Genomic DNA, 19,469 nt, shown 5'->3' on the forward strand with positions numbered 1-19,469 from the left:
CTCCTTTCTGTTTTGGTCTGCGCGGAACTAGTTTCCAATGTGGCGTTAGCTGTGGCATGAGGTTTTCAGGGATAATAAAAATATGGGTTTTATACCTAAAAACAAAGAACTGGACTGATGGCAGGTAGATGTAACAAGGTCAGGTAAAAGCGTGTATGCTTACAGGATGGCCGACAGTGGAACCGAAACGCCGAGCATAGCTTATAAGGTGTTCACGTTTGAAGACGAGAGGAAAAACGCACGGGAGTCCCTCTGTGTCTCCATACCCGAGGTCTGTTCAAACCTGTAAATGTAACATTATACCGAGTGTATAGCAACAGAAAATACACTCAGAGTGAGAAACTAATGCTTCATTATAAATTAAATTCGTTGTTGTGCTGTTTAGAAATCGACGTGTTAGCTCCTTAAAAGTTGTCAAATTTAAGTTTTGTACAAATCGAGACTATTGTCACATTTTAAAATCCTCGATTTAATACAGCATACAGGCAATACACAAGCATATTTGTGTTTAAGTAAAATTTATAACCATTTAACCGGCGTGCTGTTGAATCACGCTTCATTGAAATTAACCATAGGTACATAAATAATACATAAGTTTTAATACGATACCTTCGAGTCCTCTGTTTTATTCGGCCTAATATATTTATTTTTGTAAACTGGACCATCATTGCTGATTTTCCTGGTTTCCTCCATCAGTTATATCACAGTAAGTGGAAGGCAGGAGGTAAATAAATGAATCCATAAAGTCAGGTTTCTGTGCGCACACGTTGGATTGACTCATTTGTGATTTGAAAAGCCAGAAACTCTAAAAGCCTTGAGTTTCTTAGATGTGGAATCAATTAGGACTACAGCTTTCTGTCACTTTAACAACTGATTAGTTCATTTTCTCAACTTATTATCATTACTGGCCAACCGGATATCAGAGGATAACAGTTAACAGATGACTAAAGCCCATGAGATGTCTGCATGTGTTAATTTTGTTCCACAAAACCAAAATTCTTTTGGTGCCTCAGGTCCTCGACCCACAGTTCGGCATGTATGTGTGGCCGTGTGCGGTGGTGCTGGCTCAGTATCTGTGGATGCACAGAGAGGAGCTGAGAGGGAAGAAGATGCTGGAGGTGAGCAGGAGCACACATTCAGACTCACACATGTGGAGATAGGTTACACTGATCCAAAGCATCGCAGAGCTGTCAACGATCCGTCTGAGGAGTCATTTGATGTGCAAACATAGATCAGTGGAACCGAATGAGGGTTCGAGGTTATTTTGATAAGACAAACCTTAAATTAATATTTCAGTGAAGACAGTTTAGTTTAATTAATATGAGTAAAATCACTTTAGGTGCCAAATATAAACCTGAGACTATTAGTAGTGTGTAAGCCACTCTCGTCAGCATCAGAGAAACACGTGGTTTAAAGCGAACCAGCTGCAAAGCTGCCTAAAGGAGTCGCGTTAACGCTGTTTCAGCTCAGCGCAGGCGTGAGTCTGCCCGGCGTGGTTGCGGCGCGGTGCGGTGCCGTGGTGATCCTGTCAGATGCCGCTGACAGACCGGCGTGTTTGGAGAACTGCAGGCGCAGCTGCGAAGCCAACGACCTCAGCGACGTGCCGGTGGTGGGTGTCAGCTGGGGTGAGATCTCCCCGGACCTCGTCCTGCTCCCCGAGCTGGACGTCATCCTGGGCTCAGACGTCTTCTACGATCCCGAAGGTTCGCAGCACATTTTCCTGTCAGAAAGCAAAACAAAGTATTCAGACGCCGTCACGCTTTCAAACCTGATTGATAGAAATTTTCTAAAAATGTGTTTTTGATTTTGACAATGTTATAGTTGACTTGCATGTAGGTCAAAGGTCAGCTGCATAGTTTGGTCTCCAAAAGTTGATTCTGTTCATCTGGACGTAGCGTAGACATCATAGTTTGGTATTTCTTCATTATTTTTATGTAGTTTTAAATTGTTCGGTTGATATTTCAGTGAAGCTGGGCGTGTTTGTAAGTCAGGTGTGAAACAGCTCAGTCACCTCCTGGACTGAGTCGACCGTCTGTGTTATCAGGGAAGAACAAAGTGCAGTTATTAATATTACTCCACTGTTTATAAAGTGCTCTGCTCCTGTATCAGCTTCTCTAAAATCACACTCGTATCTGACTGGACTGTTTTTCTTTGAGGACGTTTAGAAATGTGAAATATATTTCCTGTTGATGCACCAGGATGTAAAACGATTGTACAAACATTGTTTATGGAGGATGACGAGTTGTTGCCTGTTACAGATTTTGAAGACGTCCTTGTGACCGTTTTTTTCCTGCTGAGAAAAAACCCCAAAGCCGAGTTCTGGACGACGTACCAAGTACGAAGGTACGACTGCTCCTCTGTTTCAGTCTGTGGACGAAAACCTTCACCACTCTGATCACTACACGAGCCTCAGACCCAGTCTGTGCGATTTCAGTGATCAGAAAGTGGCATGAGATTAAAAATTGTTCTTTAAAAAATGACTATAATAATTTTAATTTAAAACTACCATTTGAATCATTTTAATGTATTTAGATATTTATTTTAAATAATTTGTTCTTCCACAGCCCACCAGGGGGCAGCAGCTCAGGAATCACTGATGTAAACAATCACATTTTTCATTTTCATCTTTTTCAATACAAAAAGAAGAAAACTGAAGCTGCTAAACTTTAATGTGGAAAAGTTTTTCCTTCTGTAGTGTAACAGTCACGTAAGGAGCTCTGAGAGACGAAGCACACGCTAACACCCAAAATGTGATCTCATTCATGATAATGTGCGCTCCAGGAACATCCTTCATTACACCAACAAAAATGACCATATTTACTCTTTTTTATTCTTTTTACTCCATTTTGTAAATACAATTATATTTCATTAAAATGTGCAAAATAACATAAAGTCACCGGACTAATCGTACATAATCATGAAAATAAACACTCGGTTGCAGTTATTTAGTGTTTTGTGTTGAAAAAGTCCTATTTTGGTTAAGAAGGAGCCAAAGGAGGTGTCACAAAGTCAGACACGTAGCCTGAGGGTTCGATACCGGATCTCTTCTTCAACTGATGACAAAGAGCTGCAGCGGAGCAAACAGAGTTCACAGCTTCTTCTTCGTGTGTTTCAGCGCCGACTGGTCGATCGAGGTGCTGCTGCACAGGTGGAACCTGAGCTGCATCGAGGTTCAGCTCGACCAGTTTGATGCCGACACACCTGAGCTGGCCGGGTCTAATCTGCCCGGCAACCACAGCATCCAGATGATGAAAATCACCCTGAAGACAGAGGATGCTGGACAGAAGGCCGTCCACAGAGCTTCACCATAACCTCAACCACACCAGCAGCACCCAGGCTAACCAGTGACTTATGGTGTCTGGTCAGACCTGCTGTCAGGGCTGCTTTTCCAGTCCTGACAGGCTGAAGCTGGAGGCTGTGCTTCCTGCTGTGAGCAGCAGAGGGCAGCGTTTCACCGAACTTGACACCTGAGGTCACAATGATTAAACTTCCTCGTAAGCGAGCCATTCCTGCGTGTGGTTTCTTTGTCTTATTCATGAGTTTAACTCTAAATTCACTCATTTTAGTGCAGCAGCTGGTTTTGCAGTTTACACACACGTGTGTGAATGATTCTGGTGGATTGCTTAATCTCACCCTCACTAATACAGATGTGGATTCCAGGCCTCACAGTCGTGTTTGCTGTGAGCTAAAGTTCACACACAACAGCACATTTTAATGTCTCGCACTGTGCCTGACTGTGTACGGCTATATCCAAACCACATGTGATCCGCACATGGATATATATGTTGTATGATAATAAAATGATGTTGTTTTGGATTTTGTGTCCAAACCAGAATGAAAACATGTCAGTTAATCTGAAAACTGCTGAGACGATGTTCACTCACCTGACTGCACGCTAACCCAGAGCCGTGTCAGCAGCTCACAGTCACACTTTAGCTATTACACCAAACTGGAGCTAAATGAGGAAGACTGCAGCCCTTCACAACCAAACAAGTTAATCTGCAGCAATGCTGTGCTGGTCTGTTGAACAGAGAGCTTGCTGTTCATCTACGTTCACCTTTGGTCACAGACACAGTAGTGACTGAAAGGCCGTCTGAGACGGGATGAGGGGGTTTGGGAGGGACTGAGAGTAGCACCACTGCTCCTCCATATCAGCAGAAAGGTGTGTGACCTGAGCAGAGAGAACACAACAACCTGGAGTCACTGAATTAACCAGACCCTGATTTCTTCATCGGCCTGTTTTATACCACATCAGTGCCCATAGCAACCACTTAGCAACCACATTTCCTGTCTCCACATCTCTGATCTCGGTCCATCTATGAGACGGACATGTTCCTCTACTAACACAGGGAGACGTCTGCAGACACGTCCCACTGTCTGTCTGCATGTTCACATGTGTTTGCTGCTCAAAGGCACAAGGTCAGGACTTCCTGCACAACAAGTTCAGGCACAAAATCCAAAGCAGAGCTGGTACTTAATACAACACACAATAACAATAACAGTCAGACATCATTTAGACTGTTTACCAAACTCCTCAGCACGAGCCTGTGGGTTCACATCAGGACAGATGTGACTGTGTTATATGTGCTCATGCTCTGGACTACAGAACATGCTCTAACATATACTGATACAAGAGTACAAATACTGGATTACATGTGTATAATTATTATATAATATGAATTCCCCATAGAACTCCTCATGGTCTACAGTTTCTAGTTAGTGCTGTCAAAATTAATGCGATAATGCAAATTAATCCGCCATCACGGTCAATGCGATTAACATTTTTAACACCATTAACCCATCTGGTGTGCAGAATGACTGAAAATCCCTGAAACGTTTCTGTCAACACTTTTCATCGTTTGAACTACAGCTGGTTAAAATTGGAAATAAAGCGCTGTAGTGTATCGTCCACCTGGCCTGAACAGCATGTTTTTAAAGTTCAGCGACTTTTTATCCTCGACTTTGAAGCTGTCCAGACTGGTTATAGTCGAGGATTTTAATATACACACTGATGATGACTCTGACCTGTTTGGCAGAGGTTTCCTTAGAGTCATGGATTCTTTTCTTTGTACACAGCATGTGTCTGGCCCTCTGCCTTTGATACTGTGGACCATCATATTTAGGTTTTGACCTTGACTTTCAGGGCTCTGCATAGACAAGCACCAACATATATCAGTGAACGTCCATACATTCCCAGCAGGTCCCTGAGGTCATGTGATCAGGGCTTGCTGGTTGTCCAACACACGAGGCTGAAAACAAAAGGCGACAGAGGTTTTGTAACTGTGGCCCCCAGACTGTGGAAGTCTCTCCCTTTGAGCCTGAGATCTGTGGATCTGTGGTGGCTTTTAAAAAACAGCTAAAACAGAAGTGGAGGACGCAAGAAGAATGAGTTCAGTAAAGTTTGACTTGTTTTGATTTGTTTTGCTTAATGCGCCTTATAATCCAAAAAATACGGTAACTTCTACCTTGCTTTAGCATGTCCAGAAGTCCAACTTTTTGTGTGATGGTTAGCATCTTCCTCTGCCTCTTGAGTGCTACCGCAGGTGCCTTGCAAGGCATGGAGAAAACGTCAGTACTGCACTTCAGAGTCACACTGCTAAGGATCAATGTAGTGATTCTGTACTGTACAGGAGAGAGGGCACGGAGGAGATGGACAATGGTCTACAGTCGATCAGGACGCAGAACACAATGATACAAAAAAAATTATGCAAAATTGCACACAAAAAATCAGCGAAACAGCGAGGCCGCGAAAGGTGAACCGTGTTATAGCGAGCGACCACAGTATGAGTAAAATTAGCATTGCCATAAGAGTGCATATTACATATTAGAGTATAGGTAATGGATTATATATTTCTATACAAGTTCAGGCACGAAAACAATATATATCATATATATCTATATACAGGTTTAAGACACCGAAGTGTTTCCATCCACAAACATGTGAAAACCGTCTGCACTGAAGCTGAAGCACACATTTGCATTTGTATCAGGAAACAGTCCTGTAGAAACTCCTAAAGTGAGAACATGGAGTTTATCCAGGAGAACAAACACAAGAAAACCCTGAAACCCAAAAATCCTTTAAAATGAGAACAAACTGTATGAATGTAGAACAGAGTCTGTGACGGCCAGCAGGATCTAACCTGATCAAACTGATAGATTATCGATCTGTCCAACACACAAAAAGACATTTAAAGACTGTGTGTTATCTCACAGATCACCACTGGATGTGAAAGCAGTCACAGGTTAATGAAGATAAAAGTTCACTTAGCATCCAGCAGGTCACTGCAGCAGATCCAGAGTTGGGCTTCACCTGTTTTTATCCTGTTTCAGTTGTTTCAGACTCACAAGAGGAAACATCGTAAAGCCAAAATATTAGAAACATCATCTGAATCTAACATCTAGTTTTTTATTAACATGTGGCTCATACAAAACCTGAACCCTAAACTCTGGTGACCTGGTGAATGTTCAGTTGTATATAATAATGTACAATGATGATGTGTTCATGTACAAAAAGCTCCCATCTGGCAGGGTGGTGGTGGAGTCCCACAGCGTGGAGCTCAGAGCCTCCATTCATTCAGCTGCTTTTGGAAACTCGTACAATCGAGCTCTGAGACGTCAGCAGCAGATCCAAACACCGCGGTCGTTCTCCTCCTCATCACTCTCTGCTGAGCGCCTCACAGACTTTCTTTTAGATGCTCCAACACAGCTAAACATCTGGTTCTGGTCAGGTTTCCAGACTGTCCACTTCCTGTGATATATTCACACCTGACATGAGTCATTATTATGAGACATTGTCTCCTGTGAGTGGTACTTTCATCAGGTGGAAACCTGCTTCCAAAAGGAAAGTGATGTTCTGTTTTAGGTTTGTTTCCCAGTAATGAAAGTATCCAGTAATCGTGTTGCCCTCCCCTCCACCAACACCGAAGCGCCCATGGTAGTTAGTACTTATTTCACTGTAAACTACTCTGCAAACCACTGACTCTGTCTTAAAAACCCTTCCTGAAATATGAAAATTAGATGTGGTTAACTCAGTTTGAAGAGCTTAACTAAATCAAAATCCCCCAGTAGGACTAAAAACTCACTTTTTGCAGCATTTCTCAGTGAGCGTTTTGGCCTTCATCGCTAAAGCTGTTGTTCCCATCAACAGTACTGAACCCCCTAAAGCTCCCAGTAAAGCTCCCGATGTAGACGTCAGCTCACCACCTCCAAGTAAATATCCCCCCACAGATCCCAAAATGATTCCCACCAATCCAGTCCTTTCCAGAAGCGCACGCCTGCCTGTTGTTTCTGCTGTTTTTGGTTTTTCGTCCTGCTCGTCCGGTTTTCCAGCCTCTTGGAGCATGTCAGGAGTGTAGAAGTAATCTTTTCCCATCGGTGTTATCTTCTTCAGCAGCTCGGTGACCTGAGCAGGACTTTTGTCTTCAATGTTAAAAGCAAAATATCTCCACTGGCACTGCTCAATGAGTTCTCTGAAATCCTTACTCTCGATCATAGCCTCCTGTATGTTAGCTTCATAGTCTTCATCTTCATTTCTATGGGTGAACACCACTGTTGTGTAGGCCAATGCACGTCTGCCAAAGGTGCGCACAAAAACCTCCAGTACCTCTAATTCTTCAGAGGTGATCATACCGAACCTCAGCACCAGCAGGAACACATGAGGACCAGGACTGGCAAGATCAATGGATCGCTTGATCTCGTTCACCAGCTCATCTTCATGTTTTCCAGGTTTAAACAGACCTGGAGTATCAACAACAGTCACTTTTTGACCTTCCACAGTGCTGTGGGATTTCTGTGTGCGATCTTTGGACGAATCCTTTGAGGTGAAAGTCTCTGTGTTCCCCATGATGATGTTTCCTAGAGTACTTTTACCAACCCTGGTCTTCCCAAACAGCACGATCCTCAGGTCATCTGTTGGAAGAATATTAGTATGTGAGAACTGTCCCAGTCACCATCTCTTACACTGAAAAAAATATGTTTTACTTAATTCAATGGTGGACATTTGTTGCACACAGATGTTTTGCTTCGGCAGCAACTTAAACAATTGAGTTAAATTAACACAATTTATTCATGTTCAATAAACCTGTGCAATTTGTGTTGATAAAATGTGACTTAAACATGTTTTGATGAAGTAATTTGAGCTCTTGGAATATTTTAATCCTTCACAATTTTCTCACGTTATCCCAACACCATTCGATAACTTTTACCCAATACTACTTGGTCACTTAAATACTACATGTTATCTTCAAATTACATTTTGCTATTATATTCTAGTATCAAATACACAATTTTCAAATGGAGGCCTTATAACAGATTGTATTGTTCTCTTCCAAGATGGTTGCTGGCATCCACCAGTAACCTTTCAAAACAAAATGTCTAATTTCACTGCAGTAGGTAAAGAATTAAACTGACATTACTCCTCCACTGAATCTATATAAATCAACAGTTAAATAATGTCAGTTCTTCCGTGTTCTCTGGAATCAATCACAGCAAAGAAATTGGACTGTTTCTTTTGAAAAATGTTGGGAAAGAACAAATCAAAACATTCTATTTAAGGCCTCTGACATCAAGATTCAGTTAAACAACAATTATAACTAAACAATTTGAGGTAATGTTAGTTTCCATTAACATTAAATTAGGTTACTGAATTGGCAAACACCTTCCTATTAACATTACCCATTTTACCCCAATAACTAAAGAAATTAGCACTTGCAGGTCAAAACCTTTATTCAAGAGACGCAAAAATAACATTGATACAGTGACTGTCAAAAAATACAGCACTGATCATACTGTGACATCTTGGTTCAAAACAGCACACTTAGAAATATTCAACGTTCTTTACTTCAACTGAATGAAATTGAAAATACCATTTCACACGACCCATATGGGATATTTAGACTGTATAACTGTTCACGCTACATCTCTTCACTAGTAAAAGAAAGAAAAAATACAAAGACAAATTTAAAAATGCTGCCAAACAGACAAACAGAGAACTTGTACAGAGCAAAAGGAAAAACAAACAACAAAAAAAACGGCTTGTCCTCATGGCAGTTGCAGAGTATATAAAAATGAACCCTGCGATCCGTTCCTGGAATTGAGCTTCAAAAATGCAGCAGAACAAGTGTGAGATTTAAATGTCCTCTCACCTAGAGCTGGTCACCTCACATGCATAACAGTGAGCTTCGTTGCAGGAGCAGTTTTGTCTTAGTTGTGAGCTTTTCTTGAGAGCTGAGTTGCATCCAACTCCATTACCACCCTTTGAATCACCTCAAAAGTGTAGCAGAGTTGTGATGGGTAACTCATGTTGAAGGAATAAAAAAGGTCCAAACAGCATGGCTACTGCAAAGGTCACGTTATCCAGATCTTGAAAAACAACATCAGAAAAGTCATTGCCTGGCGCATCTCTGGAGACAGATGTTCATTGTGGTTTTCTCAATCTGTGCAGTGGCCTCAGTCAAGTCCTGGTTAAACACAAAACATTTCTTTAAGATTCCTTTTTAAACTCATCTCTTTTGAATCTACCAGTTCTAATGTTAGAGTAATTTAAACCAATGCAAGCAACATAGTAAATAGCTATAGCCAAAGAGTGGCCTGCCATGCTGCCATTCATGGTCTAACAGAGTTTCTAAGAGAGGGTGAAAAACATAATAATTTCAAATGCTTTACATTAGTTTTTGTTAGAAAGACACCGGCCCATCAGAAATCCAGGTTATGTCACTCAGAAGATGTTAGAATTTAGACTTTCAGCCCCACAATTTGGTTAGCTGTTGGTCAGTTGGTCATTTTTTCAAACAAAAGCTAATGTAAATATTGGTGGGATTTTCCTTTGTTCACTAGAATGACAAATTTAAAGTTTTTTCACACTGATGTGACCCCTAATACAGGGGTGGGGATGGGGCCTCAAGGGCCGGCGGCCGAGTTCACTACCAGGCCTCATGTGAACTTCAAATTATTAAAGAGGACTACTGGTCCTAACCAGTCCAATGAGGATCAAGTGGATAACTAAATGCATTTTTAAATGTTGCAAATCCACAATCTACTCATAAAACACTCACCATGAACTCCTGCACCAAGATGTTGCAATTGTCTTTCACACAGATGCGGAGCACTTTGATGAGGGACTCCGAGCATTAATGTCATCCTTGACTATTATAACAAAGAAAACAGAGATTTGTGAACTTTTCAGTAGCACAGAAGAAAATGATCCCAGACAAAAACTCTTGACTTTTTAAACCAGTCAACATGCAACACCAGCATCTACAAAGCAATATCAAAAGTTCCTGTTTGACATCAACTTTATGGATATATAGTTTCCAGAACATTTATTTTTAAAAAAAGATAATTTTTTCTCAGTGGGCCAGTAAATGCATGACGAAAATTATGGCATCCCTTTAGTGGAATCGGTACTCACAGGTAATAGTTGACGGTTTCAATGGATGTAGCATAAAAATCTTTTACTGACCTAATGCAATACATATATACTTTGTAGTTAAAGAATTTTAAAGTTCTTACTGTCATCATGGCAGCTACATCCTTTAGCTTTGTGCCCTGTTCCCCCGATCACTTTGCAAACACTTTCAGCAGACTGTCAGAGAGAAACTCAGCTCCGTCAGAAACCTTGACTGTATGCATGGTTGGGATGCACTGGAATGCTGCATTTTATCTGAAATAACATAAAATTATTTTGAAATAACAGCAGGCACTGTGCTTGGTTAATCAGTAATGTTTTGTTGAATAAAAACTGTGTTTCCAGATCTTATGGGATTAAAAAAATCCAAAGATGTTTGTTTCTGATTTGCAACCCAACAACCCACAAGTTACAACCTCATTTCAGTTCAAGTGTGCATTAATGCGAGTCCAGTAATCACCTTTCTGGCAATACATACAGGTATAAGATAAACCTATGGCAGATTTTGGATTTCTCAGTTGTATTAATAGGGTGAGTATGCATGCACCTAATAATTATAAAAAACCTATTATAATTAAGTTACAGAAACGAAAATAGAATATACTTTCTTACCATAACACCTTGAACCCACAATCCATCAGCTGACTCCTGGTGAAATGCAGAATAGATGTGGTCTCTCAATGTGCAGCAAAAAAAACAAAAACAAAAACAAAAGGACAGCAGGTGAGGGCAGGAGGGGTAGGGATGTAAGCTAGCATAATGCCGCTGATGATATTAGCTAAAGCTGTTCAATGTCCAAAATCTCACTAACACCACGGTGCAGTAAATACACAATGTAACTGAAGAGTCAGTTGACAAATCTATTCACACAGAAAACCAAATTATGTTATGAGTGCCTCGTAATTAGGTTTAATGTGATATTACGGCTCTTGTGCCAAAGACAAATTCAGATGAAAAAGCGCCAATTCTTTGACAACAGATAAAACAGCAAATAAGCTAACGGCTCTTTTTTAGCATGTTACATAAATATGGTAAAAATTAATTCAAAAAATCAAGACATACCAAAAACGTAGAGTTGGCTGCTCGACTTGACTGAGATGGATGCCTTTTTTAAACCACGATCCAAAGCCCGCGAGATGAAATCACGCGTGGTTTCACGAGATTTAACGTTGCTATCTTATTAACTTACTTCACCTGAACATGATATGAACAATTTAATACACCCTTTCTGCATATCATGTAGTTTTTACACTATATAGTTACATTTAACTTTAAAACATGAGGCAATTGTGTTAAATACATGCAAGATGCTTACATAAATCCAAGAGATGGCCAGTCCCTTTTTTTCAGTGTACAGCATTGACATAAATCATAAAGCAGCTGCGAGGAAGGAAATATAAAACATGAAGGCAGGAGGAATGAACAATCAGCGTTTATTAACAAGGAAACACAAAGTCTAAGGAGCTTAGAAATTCTCAAAAGAGGATCCTCTCTTTTGAGGATGCCAATGTTCACATTTTGGACAGAGAGGACAGATGGTTTGAAAGAGGAGTGAAAGAAGCATCTATGTCCACTGTGAGTGACCATCTTTGAACAGAGGCGGGGTTTACGACACCAACTCTCTGCCATCTATCTCCAGTTTTGAGATCCCTCCCAGACGCCTTAACGCCCACTCACATCCTGGGCCATCTGTCCTCAGGAAATCACATGATAAGGTGGGGCCAGGTTTCACAATGAACACACCCGAAACTCTGGCTGATTGGGACCCACACCCAGTTTCACACCTTGGCTCATGTGCCACTGGACTTAAATCTGGGACTCTCCACCATTTGACCTTAGAACTGAAGAACCTTCTCGGATGAGAGGTGAAACGTCTTCAAGCAACTTAAGAAAGTCCAGAAGCTTTTCTTTCTAAGCTCCTTAGACTACGATGACTAAGAACGTTCACAGACAAGGAAACACAAAATCTTTCAGCAGAGACACAAAAAAAGATTGCCCAAAATCTCTCGTGCTCGTATCTCATGTTTCGGAAGAACAACCTCTTGAATCTCAAATGTACCTTGTAACTGCCAATGAATCTTCCAGCACTGTGGAGGAGTTTTGGCCCACTCATCTTTGGAGGGTTTTTGAGCATGAACCAACTTTTTAAGGTCATGCCACAGCATCTCAATCGGATTCAGGTCGGGACTTTGAGGTCACTACAGAGTCCTGCAGCAGAACCCAAGTGTGCTTCAGCATGAGGACAAAAAGGTGTGGCTCTAATCAGGAATGGATATAGTTAGAGTTTGGAGAAACCTGGAGTCGGGATTAATTTCCTGGTCAAGTAAAGTTAGCTGACTTAAAGCTAGCAAAGCATGCTGCAACCAGCAACTCTAAGCTGCTGATTAATATACTGATGTTTTCTTTTTTGGGGGGGGATGGGGTCAAACCCGGGCTTACTGGGCTTAAGCCCGGGTAATCTTATCAGAAGCCCGGGGTCTTGGAGTGTTATTTGTTTCATAGTTAGATGCCTGACTGACAACTGTATAAAACAAAAACTACATGACGCACAGTCGTAAATCCCCCCTAATTTTGGTATGATCCGAGCTCAGGCACTGGGCGACTGAGCACTTACACATGTGAGCGAGGGGGGAGAAGCTGCTGCCTGCGAGTTTGCTGCACAGAGGAGAGCTTAGTTTCACCAGGTACAAAAGCAAATCATTCCTACTGTACAAATAATGTAAATATGACGGTGTATCACAAAAGATTGATATCAAACTGATCACTTGACCCATATTACGTTACTTGTTCTTCGAGTGAATCAACAAATGGCGAAATGAAAAGCTGAACAACAACAATGCTGTTTTTTAGAGAGTCTTAGCTTACATTAGGGCTGGGCGATATGACCCAAAATTCATATCTCGATATTTTTTAGCTGGATGGCGATATAAGATATATATCTCGATATTTTTTTTAAAGCCATAAAGTAAGAACAAACAGAGAGTTCTTAGTCAAAGCTGTGTCCCAGATGTCACACAGGCACTTTTATTAACATACAGCATAGATGTACATGAAAAAAACTACTCAAAAATAAATTATCAGCATTTATTAAATAATAATGCTCCATAAATAAAAGAAAACTGTTGTTTTTGTGCATAACAAAAAGCGTGGCGTTAGCGTGGTTAGCTTGTTAGCGTGGTTAGCTCGTTAACACGTTGATGCCGTCCAGCCCCACGCATGGGGCGATGCGCAGTAACTCGTTAACGGAGATTTGCCGTGTCCATCTTGTCGCTGCCTGCAGGTGAAGCGATGGGGAAGGAGGGGGAGTTGTGTTCAGTGAAGGAGAGGCAAGGTCGAGTAACGTTGCGTAAAGACAAAAGTGGATGAAAGAGAGGCAAACTTGTGGCTCCACAACTATAATTATAACGTAACATAGACTATATCGATATAAAAGATATTGTCACATCTTATATCTCATATAAAAATATATCGATATTTTTAAAAAACTCGATATATCGCCCAGCCCTTGCTTACATGTGTGTTTATTTCATACTTTCTGTTGTTACCCTCCACGGCTAAACAAACTCTCTAAATCGGTTTCAGTTATGTACTGATGGAAGGGGAAAGGAAGTTAGGAAGTTTTAAAGGAAGTTAGCTCGCTAGCTTCCATCTAAATACAATATAGCATGTCCTGACTGAGGGGGTTTGGAATCCCTGGGCTGTAGCTACATCGTAAGGTTAAAACTGTTAAAACTATTGTTGTTGTTTTTTCTGCATATGTCTGAAATAAAGATACAATACAATACAAAAAAAAAAAACTGAGCTTAAATAAATGATTAGCGGTAATAAAAGCCGAGGGAGGTCAACAGTGATCACTGACTGTTTTAGGAGCTTTTTGAGATTAAATTGAAGAAAATACAAAACATTAAACATGTTAACAACACAAAAGCCATATTAAACGCAGACTACTTTAGGCCTGGAAGTAGGATTTGTCACGTCATCACTTAAAGACCGGATAGGGCTAAGCCCGGGTGTATAAAATGGCTGGCTCCGCCTCTGGTGGGGTCCTGTTGACCGGGCATGCTCTGGTGCATCTGCAGATGTAGAGCCCAGTTTAGGCTCCCAACTCTAACCAAAAATCCCAAATAAAATATGGCACATGGTTTGGCAAAGATGGGACAGAGATGGCCCAGAGTTCAGTATTTATCACACGACCTGTTTCAGAGTGACATCCAGACACAACAATCTTTCTATTGAGTGTCTCGTCCTGTAGAGATACACTTCGGCCATGAAACAGTTTATGGAGTCCCACTGTGGCTTAAAAGACAAAACAAAATGAGAATCAATAAAAATGGTCTTATTTTGACACTGTCTCATAAAAAACATTTAAAAGGCAGAACCTTTAGACTTCATGATATCGCTTTTGTTTGAAAATAGAACAAATTTGATTTGCCCATATGACGCCTGTTATCTTCATCTGCTCTTTAAATAAACGGAGCCGATGATGGAGCTTCTGTAAAAAACAGACCCGAGACATATGAGGACAAATCACACTCATTGTTTCACATGGATATAATCAGGTTTATTCATAAAATATAAAAATGAAGGGATGTGGTCACTGTTTGAATTCAGTGTTATTCAATAAAACTACAAAATGTCACTGTTAGGATTGAGATCAACATTTGAAGAAAGGTTTTTGGACTGAATGTGACATGGACTTCATTATTTTTATGTCCTCTGGAAACTTGAGTAAATCGATGGCACACAGATTTAGCTGGGCGATGCTGAGGCAGAGCACAGGTGTGCACATAGAAGCTTCATTCTGGGTCATCAGTACAAACAGCTGCTATGCCAGCAGGTAACGGCCACTCATGAAGTTTAATGGAAGGCCTGGGTCTCGTCTGTGGACAGCTACCAGCTGTTTAACGTATCTGTGATACACTGAAATACTGGGAGTAACAGATTTAACAGGAAGTGTTTCAGAGAAGCGTCAGAACATGAAGCCGTCACTGTGATCCTGCTTTATATAACCTGTGTCTGTAAAGAGTCATAAAACCTCCATATAAGTTTGTTCATGTCTGAGAACTTTGCACTCACCAAAGGAGAATTATTTCAGACTCGGTTCCACATCGCTGCAGACTGAATCTGATAGAAGCTGCAGAGGATTAAACATGAAGAGGAGTCAGGACTTTTTACATGAAACATTTAGTGTTTACAAAAATATTCAACTCATGATCTGAAAATTATTGCTGAAAAGAAAGTCTGCATCCTTACCAACGAGGAGAGAACTGCATCTAAAGACCGACAGACACAACAAGGCAGTGAAAATGAGAGAACTGGACCAAAGTCAGGTTTAAAAGTTCATTTATAGCATTTGCATATTACAGTTTATTAGCTGGATTAACATCAACACAAAAGCTAATGCTACTGATACCAAAGTAAAGCTGGTTAACTGCTCGCTGTCACCCTCGTTTATTTCATCATATTAAAAATCAAACTGTTGTTAATAAATCAGTTTACTTACCAGGAAGTTTGAACAGAGGTGAAGAAGTCCGAGTGTCCAGAACCAAATATGAAGAAGCTTCAGCTTCACTCCAAGAACAAAGACTTCAGTGAATCCACAGAAACTGATTTCATCACATTTATAGTTTAAAGTCGTAGATGTGATGGATTTAACCGCACAGGTTCGAGACGTTTAGAGGATCGCAAGGAAAATGGCGGCGAAATGCTGTCACGATAGATTTGAACTGACTGAAACAGAAAACGTCCAGAAATACCAGAATAAAAAATCATCTCACCATCATAAAGCCTCCTAAAATATCAGGACTGAACGCTGACTTTATCACCTTTACTGTCAGATCACCTGATGATGATTTTACAGCTCATCAATAGTTTTTCTATAAAATGAAAGGATCTGATTATTGAACAACTTTGTTTTAAAAGTGCGATAAAAATATTCACATTAAAAAAACAGAAACTGTTTTATTTCATGAGCAGATGATACATTTAAAACTTTTATTAATATCAACTCATCAGCTCAGAGTTTTATAAAACTTGAATTATTACATATTTATAATTTCTATTATTGACTCAAATATTAAGAGTCATATGAGATTCATTTGGTTATTTTCCTCTTATCTGTGATATAAAATCTTTACAGCTTAAAAATCAGAAATGATTTCTTTGAGTGCAGCTTGGTGCTGATCAAGCTTTAGACTGAGAGTAAATGAACAAACCTAACATGTGTGAACTAAAAAACATTTCAGACTGAAACTGAAATCGTGTCCCAGTGATTTAAGCAAAGAGCTGCTCCTGTTTTATGTTTCAGGAAATAATGACTGTCCCAAAACTCAAAGCACACACCAGCCTGAGGATCACTGCAGGACAAATACACTCACCCATGGGCTGTGGATCAATCAGTACCTCCACTGCAGTACGACCATCCATGTCTTCTTCTGACTGTTTACATTTCCAACTCACCTCTATATTCAAGTCTGCTCCTGGTTCCCTCCCCTAAACTTCAGCTGTCCAATCAGAAGTCCGGCTGAAAGAAACCAATCAGAAGGCTGAAAAAAGTGCATCATCAGAGTGCATTTCCACAGGTCTGCCTCCTCACACTTAACCTTCTGACGACAACAGGAAACATCACAATAAAACAGCATTAATGTGTTTGTTATTCAGATCAAATGTCAGGATGAGATGAACCATCAGCACTGAAGCACCAAAACCTGCAGTTCCTCTAATGTCCAGCAGAGGCTCCTGCACTGAGCTTTTTACAACGCACCTGCTTCAACTAAGGCTTTAAGTCTGCATAATTAGGGGCGTGGTCTCTTTAACTGAGAGGTGGATGGTGACACAGGTGACTGTAGCTGTTAGTGAAACGTAAACTAAAAGGCAAGGAGGAAAAACAAACACCAAAGATCATGTACACTCGGTCTGTAACCCAGGTTATTAACCACAGCCAGTGTCCTAACGCAGCCTTTTCACGGAGCATTTATCTGTCAGTGTTGGATAAAACCATGGTGGGAGACTAAAACCTTGCTCAGAATCAGAATACTTTATTAATCCCAGAAGAAATGATATGGTTATAGTTGCTCCAAGACAATAAGAACAGACTGAACTAAATCAAATAATACAAATATTTTACAAAGAAACTGACAAAATTTAAGAAATATAAATATGCAAAATATTACAGAGAGTAAATATATATGATTGACATTTTACTCTAAACTGTAGAACTTTGTTATTTGTTATTTTTACAGTCGAGCATGTGCAAGAGGGTGTACTGCTCTGTGTGCTGTGCATTAGGTGAACTTTACAGCTCCATCCCTACAACATTACTGCATTTTGATCAGTTTATTGAGTCTGTTAGCATCTGTGACCCTTGACCTGCTTTCCCAGCATGCAACAGCACAGATGATGGTACTGGCCACAACAGACTCATAGAAAATCATAGAAAATCCTGAGCATTGTCCGACAGATGTTAAAAGACCTCAGAGACGATTCTGGCTCTTCCTGTAAAGTGCAGTGGTGTTTTAACTAGGGATGGGTATCGTTTAGGTTTTATCCGATACCGGTGCCAAACCGGTACTTTTGAAACGGTGCCGGTGCTTAAACGGTGCTCAAACCGGTGCTTAAAGAATGGAGAACACAAACTTTGTCCAAAAACCTCTCATGTTCAGCTGTTTTTTTGTAAAAAGATAACAATGTTAGCCTTTTCTGCAGCTATGGGGCATATATGGTATCACTCTTGGCTGGAAGCAGTGCTTAAACAATGGAAAAAACACAAACTTTGTCCTAAACCTCTCATGTTCAGCTGTTTCCCTCTTTTTCTTTGGTCATTTTAGCCTTTTTGGCCAGGGTGAAGGGAGCATCTGCCATCAAACAAGAAGACAGCCGCATGTAGCTATGATGATGTTTGCTAGTTCACCTTACATGCATTAATGTAATAACGTGGTTAGCCTACTCAACGTAAATTACACACGAACAACATTAAGCTCCTCACGCAGAGAAGAACGGCTGCTGCTGCATCATCATCCTCATCATTCCTGCTACACTGGCAGGGCTAGGGGCCAGGACTCTGCTCTTCGGGTTCTTGGGGGATGTTGCTAACTCCGGGTCCGATAACAGGCATCAGGTGGATGATGGCGTCCTCAGCTCTGAGGGGGATCCTGATGGGGTCTGACAGATCTGGGGGTCAGGCAGCAGTGCCACATTTAGCTGATTGACACAGTTGCCACATCCATCCAACCATTTTCTGCCTCTTCTCCAGGTCCAGATGATGAAGGCAGTGGTCTCAGCAGAGATGCCCAGACCTCCTTAACCCAAGCACTTATTTCTAGCGAGACACCAAGTCACCCAGAGACATAATTTCTTATGTCTTCAGGAGCAGTGTCCTCAGTCTGCCCAGGTGTCTCCTTTCATATGGACATGCTCATAACGCCTCACACAGGAAGCTGCCAGAAGCATCCTCGTCAGGTGCCCAAACCACGTCAGTGTGCTGCTGTTGACTGAACTCCTGACCGCATCACTCCAGAAAATACGGCCATCCTCTAGAGCAAACTCATTTCTTGTATTCACACTTTCATTTCTTCACTACCCAAAGCTCATGAGCACAGATGAGACCAGGAACAGGTAAACTGACAGCTTTACTTTCCCCTCCTTGCTTCACCACGACAGACTGGAGCAGTGTCCACATTACTCCCGCCCTCAGTCATTAACAATACTCGAACATAATTAACATTTGTTATGTTTGTATGGACAGGCAACAGAGACATCACTAACTCAGCAGAGCTGGTCTCACAAACCTCTGATGCATTTTAGGACCTGAGGCATAAACATGGAGCACTGAGGCTGTTTCAGGTCACAGCAGGAGGACAGGAGCTGAGTCAGAGCCTGAATGTCTCTGTCAGTGCTGATAAACTCCACATGATTAAATCTCAGCTGCTGCTGACTCTGAACCGCAGAGCTGAAGAGGACTCGTTGTTTGTGTGTGAGAATTGTTCTTTACAAAATTAATCAAGTTTATAGAAGTGAGGCTAACGATCCAGTCTAATGCATGCCTGTGTGTGCGCTGAGCTATATG

At 41.0% G+C, this 19,469-nt stretch overlaps 2 protein-coding genes and 1 long non-coding RNA gene across 3 annotated transcripts; 1 reads left to right on the top strand and 2 right to left on the bottom strand.

Moving 5' to 3' along the window:
• The first annotated feature begins 3 nt into the window (after positions 1–3).
• Positions 4–3,841, top strand: mettl23 (methyltransferase 23, arginine). Its single transcript, XM_085404896.1, has 5 exons — positions 4–271; positions 1,014–1,118; positions 1,466–1,703; positions 2,259–2,343; positions 3,116–3,841. Exons 1-5 carry the CDS (start codon positions 167–169, stop codon positions 3,309–3,311), a joined length of 729 nt encoding a protein of 242 aa, XP_085261022.1. The 5' UTR covers positions 4–166; the 3' UTR covers positions 3,312–3,841.
• A 3,237-nt stretch (positions 3,842–7,078) lies between these two features.
• On the bottom strand, positions 7,079–7,950 carry LOC146672313 (GTPase IMAP family member 9-like). Its single transcript, XM_085405320.1, has one exon. The coding sequence runs from the start codon at positions 7,841–7,843 to the stop codon at positions 7,079–7,081; it is 765 nt and encodes a 254-aa protein (XP_085261446.1). The 5' UTR covers positions 7,844–7,950.
• A 1,091-nt stretch (positions 7,951–9,041) lies between these two features.
• LOC146672314 (uncharacterized) lies at positions 9,042–11,345 on the bottom strand. The gene is made up of 4 exons (XR_014911623.1): positions 11,018–11,345; positions 10,510–10,660; positions 10,053–10,143; positions 9,042–9,458 (listed from the first exon to the last, which is right to left on the bottom strand). It is a non-coding gene; the product is annotated as an uncharacterized LOC146672314 (long non-coding RNA).
• Between the last annotated feature and the right edge of the window lie 8,124 nt (positions 11,346–19,469).

Source organism: Rhamphochromis longiceps, linkage group LG4 (assembly GCF_057381845.1).
Source record: "Rhamphochromis longiceps isolate RC_006_pf linkage group LG4, R_longiceps_female_GT1.1, whole genome shotgun sequence".
Taxonomy (NCBI): domain Eukaryota; kingdom Metazoa; phylum Chordata; class Actinopteri; order Cichliformes; family Cichlidae; genus Rhamphochromis; species Rhamphochromis longiceps.